A 10,859-nucleotide genomic window follows, 5' to 3' on the forward strand; every position below is an offset into this window, starting at 1 on the left:
TTGCATTTTTTTCGAGGCCCACTGGTCTCCTACTGCTTCATCAGGACCATATATGCTACTGCTAATATTGTGAAAATTATATGTGAAATGATATAAGTCAAATAACAATATTATTGTCACCTGTAATTCTCCTGTTTTCAAGATCCCTTTAGTATCCAGGAGTTCAAGGCAATAGACAGACATAAACACAAAAGAGAGAAGAAGTGTATACATATTGTTAGTGACATCTTCTTATTTTACGAAATTCCTGCCAGCTTGGTGTTAACAGATCAGGAATGCGTACTCTAGAATATCATGGTACTTTTAACTAATGTAACATAAAAACACTACCTGTGGGGTTTATCAATTTACATGAATGGCCACTCACCTATTCTGTAGGAGAATGTAGCCCCACCTCACCTGGCCACAGCGCAGGTAAAACGGAGCACCGCTCTATTTAGGCAAAACAAAAAGACGGAGTCAAAGGAAGCACCTTAATGCTACACAACAAGTATCACTAATCGGAGTTCGTAGAGTAACTACAATGAGTTATATGCATCCATTTCTTAATTTAATTAATGTAAATTCAGCGTCCTCACATATCGTCCAGTACAAGCCCGTGTAGGAATATTAGGGTTTGTAGAGACGCTGTGTCAGTAACGCCGCGTATGTTTCACTAGTACCGCTATTGTTTGTAAAAAGGAGTCAATCACTTGCTCCTAATGCCAGGTCGCGGTTCTGGATGTTCGTTAAGCAATCATATCCTGTTCAGGTAGAATGGTTAGTGTCTAAAATACGGTATTGGCTCTTCCGAATATTCTTTGCAAGTAGTTGTCAAAGACTGGCAGTGCGTGTTTAAGACTATTAGCCCTGCCCTGCAACGGTTATACCCAGTGAACATGTTTACAGCTCGCAAACCCGCTTACCTGTCCGTCGGTACCCCGGACGTCCTTCTGGGCTGTGTGTGGTGAGGTACAGACCAAAGTTTCCCGTTTATTTTCTTTCTCTGCCTCCAAGCATAAAAGTTCAATCAGATGCTCTAAGCAATCGACCAGAATGACCAACCACTTCATAGAAGCCAGGCACACACCCACTGACCTACATTGGACAGTACTAGCATGTAGAGTCTATGTGCAGTTTTATATTGTTGTCTGTCTATTAAGTCTTTAGTTTTTCGCCATTTCCTTTCTACTGTCCTGACAGAGAGTTTTGTTTTTCCAGGTTCGGGGTGAACCAAGGGGATATTTTAGTAGGAGATCTGGCTTCCTTTTTAGGCGCAATTATGTCTAAGATCGAGGTAATAGTAGCTTTTATACTCGCAGTGGGATCTCTGGCAAGTGGACAGTATGCTTTTCTGTCACTCAGTTGTCTGCGACCTTCAGTGCGATACGTGCTAGTATCCAAGAGAACAATGGCACCACCCTTATCAGCTGGTTTAATAATAAGGTCTTCATTTGATGTCAAAGATCGCAAAGCCTATTGTTCAACTTTGGGAAAATTACAATAGCCATCTTGATCATGCAAAAAAAGGGTGTTTAGTTCCTTCTCTATGGCTTGTTCGAATGCTAGCACTTGTTCTGGCATAGTATGAGAGGGTGGATTGAAGATGGACTGTTTCTTTAGTCCTGTGTTGGAATCCCTCAATTGACTCTCCTTTGGATGTTTTGGCAAAGAAGAAATTAAGTCTCACTTTACGAAAGAATTTTGCCACCTCAATCTGTGAGTTTAAAGGGTCACTTTTATGAGTTGGAACAAAGCCCAAGCTTCTATTCAGAGCTTTTTCTTCTGTAGGAGTAAGTATATGTGAGCTCAAATTGATCACAAGCCCGTCTCCATGCTGGTTCTTGCTTGTTCTGGTGTTTTGTTCTTGCTCGTGGTGCTCCTCAGGTTCCTCGTGGATGATGATGGAGGACTCCAGTGTACCTGGGGCTGTTGATTTCTTCTTCGTCCCCTGGACCGTCCGCGGGCAAACCCTAAAAAAGGCTGGCCGGGAAAATTTCCAGGGAACTGTGGTGGTGGGAAAGGACCCAGCTGTTGCGGAAAATTGGGTCCTCCAAACTGCCATGGATTCTGGGGCCACCACTGTTGAAATTGGTTTTGATGGTTACCTCTCCATTTCTGTTGGTAATTGCCTCTCCCTTGTCCTCTTTGTGGAAAACCACTCCTGTTTGAGGAGCCCGAGTCACTTGAGTTGTCCTCTGAGCTAGATGTACCATAGGTGGATCCTACCTTGTGCCCATTTTTGTTGTATTCCGGTGGTATGAAATACTCACTAGTGTAAGGGTATACACTTTCGAATGAGAATTTATTGAGATCTTTTCTGAATTTCTCTATCTTTGTAAATAGAGTGGAGTCTTAAAACTCTTTATTGTTCTTATTAGTCTCATCCTGATTCTTTTTGAAAGCTGTGCTCGAAATAGTCTTCTTAACCGCATCATTGCTGCTGTATATTCCCGCAGTGTGCTGCAATTTTCAAAATCCCATTGTTTGTGACAAGGTCAACTCGTCAAACGCACAGCGCAGGTAACACCCATGACGAGTTGACCTTGTCACAAGCATCAAAGGTGTTAATTTGGGATTCTAATACCTGAATCTCTATAAGTGTTTAGCCATGCAACAGTTGGTGGTGTTGCAGCAAGGATATTGTGCTGCATAGCTAATACTTATAAGGTCCGAAAAGTGAGACCTATTGGCTATGCCAATGCTTGTTACTTTTTTTATGGTGCCCTAAAATCGAGGCTGTTGTGAGAGGATGAAAGGGCATAAAAGAGAGGGGAAAAAAATATGTAAACAGGGAAATGGAAAGAGAGCGAGACAGACAGAACAAAATTAATTCTTGCTCAAGACTATCCAAGCGCCTCTGGGGAAAGGATTAGGCTACAGTTAGCTCAGCCCTAGCATTCGCTCTCATGTGATATTTCCCCAGGCGTATTTGACTAGGCACATAGCTTCCCTTTCTAAATAAGTAACTTTGGGCACTTTCTCATGTAGCGCCACACTCTTTTAGACAGTTAGAGCAGCACTGCTAAACTTGGTAATAAAATGGATTAAAGTTAAAAACAATGGGAGGGAGTCCAGTATATTTTTTTTCTTCTGGGAGTGGGTAGAAATTTGCCTTAATTGTTTTTTTATTCCCTCCCCTCACTTTTGTTTTGTTAATTTTTTGCACTTTAAACCGATTTTGTTTTCTCCCCCTCAGGCCATCCAACCAAATGCCTTCGACTTACCCGCCTCTGCAAAACACGCCTTTTCAAATATAACCGAGGGCTTAGATCAGTGGTTCCCAAACTATGTGCCATGGCTCCCTGGGGAGCCGCCAAACCTATCCAGGGGAGCCATGCACTAAGCACTTTAATGCATTTAATGTTGAAGGGTCTGTTTGCGTTCGTTAAACTAATCAGGCTTAAACGCATGATGTCGATTTGTAAGTGACATGCCTAAAGCTGTAAACATAGTGCATAATTGATGGCATATCGAGGGAGATGACCTCAATATTTCACTGGATACCCACGTTCCAACACTCCCAAAGTAAGCGGAAGATGCCTGATTTAATTTGTTAGACTCGTTAATAGTTTTGTTTTATTCCAATTGCATTTTACACCAATGCAAGTTATCAGGAAAGTACAGTTGCCCAGTCAATTATTCACACTGAGTATTATTAAGTCTTGACATTTGTACTTTAATCATAGGTACTTCCAGTACACATTTCTTTCAGTACACAAACATTTCTAGACAGGCCTGGTCTCTCCTGGAGCACAGCGAAGTACAACACCATATATGGCATAATGCCAACATTTGGAAGCAAGAAAGAGGAACGTTTAAAAAAAAAAAAAAGAGGAATTTATTTTACTTGCATTGATTTGGAGGCAATTATAGCGAGGAGAAAGCAAAAATAAAGCTGTATGTAGTTTACAAAATTGGGAGCCACCCTGCTGAGACAGGTGTGTTGGCACGTATGACATGGGTAGCAATGGAAGTGTATTCAAATATTCTTCAAGCTCATAAACCCTGGAAATGGGACCTACATGCATAGGGGTGCTATCTAGCACTGTAAGTGGGATAGAAAAGTTTGAGGGTACTCTAAAAAAAAGGCATGGGCAAAGAAGTGTAACTAGGAATATTTTATTAGAGGAGCCACCTCACTAATATAAAACACCCTGTATATATGATTATTATACCTGCATCAGCTTCATCCCAATAATGTTCAGGGAGAAAAATGCAAGTACTCCAGAAGCCGGGCTTACACCACTCCACCCTCCCAAACAAAATTACAGTGGGGAGCCATGGGCAATGACCAATGGGTCAAGGGAGCCGTGGGGTGAAAAAGTTTGGGAACCACTAGCTTAGATGGAGATATCTGTCGTGAAGAGTTCCCATACAGACAGGCAGCTCCCCGGTCATACTGCGGGGTGATACTCTTCTGGCCTCTGTCAGATTTTCCTTCTTTTTAATAAAAGGAAAAACAAAAGGGCAAAGCGCACAAAGAAAATAATTTCTCAAAGAGGAAGGATTAAATGGGCTAAACTTTTAACTACGTTTTTTTTCCACCTGTGCACAAAAGCGTTTAATTCCACACCACACTGATTTCACATGCTAGCTTTCTGTGTGGGTACGTGTATCAGATGGCTTCTGCCTTCATCACAAGGGTCTGGGTGCTTTGTGATGCCCACAGACACTAGTAGCCCATATTTTGGCCACTAAATGTTATAAGTGTTAGCTTTTTCAAAGATTTTCTTATTTTTTTATAAATTTCAGACAGCATATCACTCTTGTTTAATGTGGGTCAGTGGGTTAAAACTGTTGTTTCAGAGATAGTTAACCGGCACACCTCAACTTATAATCAGATAGCTTGCTTTAGTGAGCAAAAAACTCACTGAATACATGGTCATTTTGAATTCTTGCATGTTTTCACTAAATTTTTCGTTCTTTAGGGTTGATAAAACTGTAAGCAGCGGAATAGTGATAAATCCTAATTACTGAGTCTCGAAAACTTTTGCTTTGAATAATGTTCTACATATTTCATTGTAATTACACACCAGTTGACGCACCTGACATTCCTATAAACTACAAATTCTTAACAATACAGATAGTTTAGCTCAAAAACACTGAAATCTCACTTTAACTTTTGGAAACTTGTGAAGTGACACCGGAGTGTACAATTGCTTGTTGCAGAATCTGAATGAAAGGTTTCATCTCTGCTTCATTTGACATCTAACAGCTACATGGACACAATATATTAGTGATTTTCCTTCAAATGTGCCGTTAACAGCAGGGCTATGCCCACCTAAATATTACAATTTTTCCTGCTGAAGTGAAATCTAAGAGTGTGAACCCGCTAATGGGCCCATGTGTCACCACAGAGAATTAGGTCACTTTCGGGGAGAGTCTTTGGACTGGCTCAGAAATAGCTACCAGAATCCGGCTGGTTCCCTTTCAATTCCAGTACCAAAATAAAAGGAATATTACTACTAATAATGGGATATGAGATCAACCATCATTACACAATGCCTCAGCGCTCCGCTCCATCTTCATCACAGAGATTGGAATTGTCCCCACATCCTAGTGTAGCCTTCTCGGAAAATCCACATGATTCCCCAAGGCCTTCTCACACCGCACACCACCCAGTTTTTTTTAAAAACAAAAACAGAAGTGCAGGTGCCCAACTTTTTATTATGAGCCACTGTTCATACTAGTAAATTCTGTGAGCTTCTCAATATCACTGTTTGCTAGCTTTCATTCAACCTCATGCCTCCTTATTTCACCACCATACACCTCCTATATTTTTTTCTAACTCTTGCAAGTTCTTTATCCATGCGTTCACTATTTGTCACTACTTTCCTTCAGTTTCCTCCTTCTTTCTCACTTTCATTTCCCATGTTCTCTGGTTTCAAGTTTGATGATGAAAATTAAGTGCACTTCTCTTCAAAATAAATGTGTGTGAACAAATTAAGCACTGACCCATCTCCCACAGCGGGCTGCACACTTAAACCAATGGAGACAGTGCTGCTAGCTGCTTCTCTGGTCTCAGTTGAAATTCCTCATTCTTAGTCCTCTAGACAGTGCTGCAGCTGCTTCTCATTTCCGTAGTAATTCCTCATTTTAGTCCTCTATGCAGTGCTACTTGTTGCTTCTCTAGTCCTGTTGGTGATTTCTCATTCTAAGTCATCTAGACATCGCTGCTAGCAGTTTCTCCGGTCCTGTCAGTAATTCCTTATCTCCTCTAGGCAGTGCTGCTAGCTGTTTCTCAGGTCCCAGTGGTAATTCCACATTCTAAATCCTCAAAACAGTGCTGCTACTCTGGTACTGTAGGAAATTTCTTATTCTAAGTCCTCTAGGCAGTGCTGCAGCTGTGTCTCTGTTCCCAGTGGTAAGTCCTCATTTGTACTCCTCGAGACAGTGCTGCAGTGGCTTCTCTCATACCAGTGGTAATTCCCTCATTCTTAATCCTCTATGCAGTGGTACTAGCTGCTTCTCTTGTGCCATTGCTAATTCCTCATTCTAAGTCCTCCACACAGTTCTGCTAGCTGCTTCTCTTTGCCCAGTGGTAATTCCTCATTCTCAGTCCTCGAGACCGTGTTGTCGCTACGCCTCTGTTCATACATCCGCTACACTCCAAACCAAAACACATAGGTAAAAGACATTGTCATGTACAATGTCAACTTCTCTAGCACTTGTCTTCCCAAGTCACTTGTGTCTTGCAGCACAGTTTATAAAGTGATATATTTTTCACATTCCTCTTAACACTTGTAACCCCTCATTACTACATTGTCACAATTTGGTGCGTGGGTTCTAGAGGGTCCAAATCGCCTACTCCTGCTGGTGTCTCTACCAAATTCCGGCAGTCACAAGTTTTCACCCTTGCAATATGGAATAACTGGGCCAGTTGTATTTTCCCCTATTCGGTCTCCTCGGTGACAGTGGAGTCTGGAGACTTGGTGGATTGGGCTATGAGTTAAGTGCGTTTAGGGCAAGCTCCAACCTTTCGGTGGGGGTTCTGTGCCCCATACTGCTCACGGTTTGGGCAGGGTCCAGGCTGTGCTGCTGCCTTCAGTGCTTGCTGCTGCCTTCAGTGCTTGCTGCTGTGAAAACAGATCCGGTTTCCCCGGGCTCAGAATTTTTGTGACAAGAGTTTGCAGACCTGATCATTTCAATCCGTAGTTATCGAGTTTGGCGAAATCGCGCCCTTACAATAAGGGCTTCAATTGTTTTTAAAATGTATTTTGTAGACAAAATGTAATTACCCAATTATGTACGGAGTTGGACTATGAATCTCTTGGAAGGGGCTGTGCTTATAACTGGATCTGTTAGAGAGGTCTCTACAAAGGTGATCATAGCAAACGGTTCTGCTGTTATATTGCTCAAGGAAATGGGTTGAGTCTGTGATTGCAAATCATTCAGAGCCGACAGAACCTAGTGCATGAGGCCATGAACACCGAACATGACTGATATTCAAAATGTCGTGAAGTACCCTGTTTGAATGTACATGAGACCAGTGAGAAATATTATGACGAAGACCTAATTTGAACTTTATGGATTATGTTTTTTAAGCCCGATTAAACTTGATTTTTCTGAGATAGAAATGTGTTGGTTGTAAGCCCGTGTTTGTCCCTAACCTTCAGAATATATATATATATTTTTTTTTATTTACTGCAACAAGTCGAAAATCTCTGGAGTACTTTTTTGAAGCCATAACTTATTTGTGAATGTATAATGCCCATCTCTGTTGTTGCCTCTCCATTATTTAGAATTGCATTTGATTTTAGGTCTTGGGCAGTTGACCGACCCTTGGAGGTGGGCAATATGTGTATGGACTAAGTTATTGGGTGGTGCGGTTTATTGTGCCTTAACTATCCAGTTGTTTGTTATAGTTTCTAATTGAAATGCCTAAAGGAGACTGGCTATTTTACAAATTCCTACAAGAAGGTGATAATTTCACAATGAATGGGTTGAAGGGAACTGTGCTTAGAAAAAAAGGGTAAAGGAAATTAAAGAGACTAACATATTTTACATTACTGTCTTTAATATGTACTATTTCAGTGCCCTCTTTTCTTCTCTTTGAAATTTTCCTCTCTTTTTCCACAGATTTGAGCAGGCAATGGGATCAGAGTTGCTGCTGAACTGCACTTTGCTGTTGTGTCGCAGCATCATCACACCCATGGACCTGGTTTCAGTGACAACATGTTCTGGCACACGCTGCTTTTCCTTCCTCAGTGTGGCCTGGGGCTTTATTGCTGATGTGGACATCGAGAGTGAAAAATACAGACATATGGGCTCTGCTCGCTTCACAATGGGCACCATGGTTCGTCTAGCATCCTTGCGTACTTATCGGGGACGACTCTCTTACCTGCCTGTGCTTGAGAGTCATCTCCATCGCTCCATTTCAAGAAGTATCACCCTAGCACCCAATGGTAGCCTGTCATCTTTTCCACGATCACCCCTTCACCGCACTATCTCAGACATGGGTCTGTGCGAGGAGCGCAACATTCTATTAAAGCGTGGTTCGTCCATAGTGGATACAAATGAACTCCCCAGCTTTGAAACCTCCCCCTCCCCCAGCCCCCTGAATGCCTTACAGTCATCCAGCTTCCCTTTTGATTCTGTACCTGATAACCTTGCACCACAAAACCACATGCTGCATGGAGTTGGAGAGCCATCTCCTGTTCGGCATGTGCATGGGCCACCAGATGACCTTCTGGTTCCTCTGAGCCAACCGGTGCCCAAGAACTGGGTGACTGTGGAGGGTGACTTTATTCTAATGCTTGCACTTTACCAGAGCCACCTAGGGGCAGACCTGTTCACTGCCCCCTCTGCCTACTTCAATGATGGCCTAATCCACCTCTTCTTTGTGAAGGCAGGAATCACGCGAGCAGCCCTGGTCCGTCTATTCCTTGCCATGGAGAAAGGGACGCACTTACAACTTGACTGTCCTCACCTTCACCAATTCCATGTGCGGGCCTTTCGTCTTGAACCCCTGACTCGTAAGGGCACCGTGACAGTGGATGGAGAGCGAGTGGAGTATGGACCAATCCAGGCACAGATACATGGCAGTCTGAGCAATCTCATCACTGGAGATCGGGGAGCAAGATCCAGTCCTCTATAGAACATTTCACCTGCCTCACCGTATTGTTGTAATTCCCTGGGTGAAGGCTACAGAGTTTGCCGTTTCCATTACCCCCCTTTTAGGATAAGGGGGTGAGATGCAGAGTGCATTTGGATGAGAACCTCATATCTATTGTTTATGGTGCCTTTAGAACAAAGCCTGATTCGTTGCCCTGCCTATAACTGGTCATGTGCAATTCTCTGTACAGTCAGTACAGATTAAGAGGTAGTAGGGAGGGAGGATAGCAAAGTTGCAAGGGATACAGGGGTGAGGGGGTGAGTAGAGAAAATGGAAATAATGGGTGTATTCTGAAGAAGGAATAGAGCTCTCTTATTGACTTAAAAATTATTACAGAATCTCAAGAGAAAGGGCATGTAACCTCTGCCTCCTGAAAAGTTGTGTGGGTGGTAGGAGCATCCTGAGTTTGTTTCTCATGGTAAAGCAAATCTTCTGCCCTACGCAATCTGTTAATTAAAAAAAGCGCCCAGAAATGTAGTAAGTCTAGCAAAAACACTCCTTTTAAGTGAGATGGGTTTGACAGTCATCCATGGATCCTGACATGGGCATTGTTAGGAGACCCAAGAGATACAACAGGAAGTTGAGACCAGAAGAGCGGTAACTATAGGGTGGGAAGAATCAAGTTAGAGTGTTAGTGTTGTTGTTAATCTCTGCTCTTTAACTCAGGTCCAGAAAAACGATCCGTTTTTCGAGAGTACCCATGCAACTGAAGGCTTTATTTATTGATTTTTAAATATGCACTGAGGAAATAATCTGTTTTGGGCTTTTTTTTAATGTTTGTGTTCTTTGTATGTTTATCGTTTTGAGCTATACTCTCAGCGATCGAAATTAATATATACAATATACTTGCGATTTTTGTGGTTGGAAGTCAGAGTGGATTTTGAGCGGGAGAAGGCCTGCTTCCCAGATATTTTTTTCTACATACTTTTCGCATCAGTGGTGTGACCCGAGTGTTAAACAATGAAGGCACATGCAGTCACGCAACAAAATGATCTGACACGTGTGCCGCCTCTGAAGAATATTTCAAGGAGAGTAGGGGAGAACAAACAGTATCGTGGCTATACTCAGTGGTATTTCTGACTTAGTGGCCCACATTTCCCTTGTCTTTTTGCTATGAAAATTAGAAGCTTCCAGTTCTACACTTCGGCAAGCTTCTCTTGTGCTGGCTAACTTGGACATGCATGTAAAATCACCCACTTAGTGGGATGCCGCAAACGGGAGAAGAATGGCATGGAAATCTGTCCTGCGACCTGCCTATGGAACTGCGTTCACTCACATGTCACAGGAAATGAGGTTATGCTGGGATTCAACTCTACAAAACATTAAGGTTCATGTTTGAGGCAACAGTGGTATTAGAGCCAAAATATTGTGTGCACTTCAGCATTTGTGCTTTGGTACTATGTGCATGGTTTTATCCTTGGGCACACACTGCACTAATGTATTTGTTACAAAAGCATTGGGTAAAAAAAATCATTTGCAAACCTTGAACCTCAAATAACCATGAAAGCCAATAGTGCAAACCCCCGAGCAGGTATGTTCCGTGAGAGGTGGGGCAGAGCCCTGGAAATTTTCTCCTGCAGCTGTTGACCTGATGTGGCTCAAACGGGGTCTGGAACCACCGAGGCAAGTGGGTTCCCACTGCTCCAGCTGCAGGGACAGGAACGATGGGAATGCATGCACTCCAAAGCTTGCAACATGACTGAAGGCCTAGTATCTGAGGTTGCTTTCTTGCCAGTCTGTGTGTTCCAAGATGCACTATCTA

General features: G+C 42.7%; 1 protein-coding gene across 1 annotated transcript in view; it reads left to right on the forward strand.

Moving 5' to 3' along the window:
• Positions 1–9,846, forward strand: part of SPHK2 (sphingosine kinase 2) — a 273,568-nt gene extending 263,722 nt beyond the window's left edge. The window contains exon 7 of the mRNA XM_086930400.1: positions 8,062–9,846. Within this exon, the coding sequence (XP_086786526.1) occupies positions 8,062–9,079 (1,018 nt within the window). The 3' untranslated portion in view covers positions 9,080–9,846. The remainder of the gene's footprint in view (positions 1–8,061) is intronic.
• The last annotated feature ends 1,013 nt before the right edge of the window (positions 9,847–10,859 follow it).

This window comes from Lissotriton vulgaris, chromosome 7 (assembly GCF_964263255.1).
Source record: "Lissotriton vulgaris chromosome 7, aLisVul1.2, whole genome shotgun sequence".
In the NCBI taxonomy this organism is placed as follows: Eukaryota; Metazoa; Chordata; class Amphibia; order Caudata; family Salamandridae; genus Lissotriton; species Lissotriton vulgaris.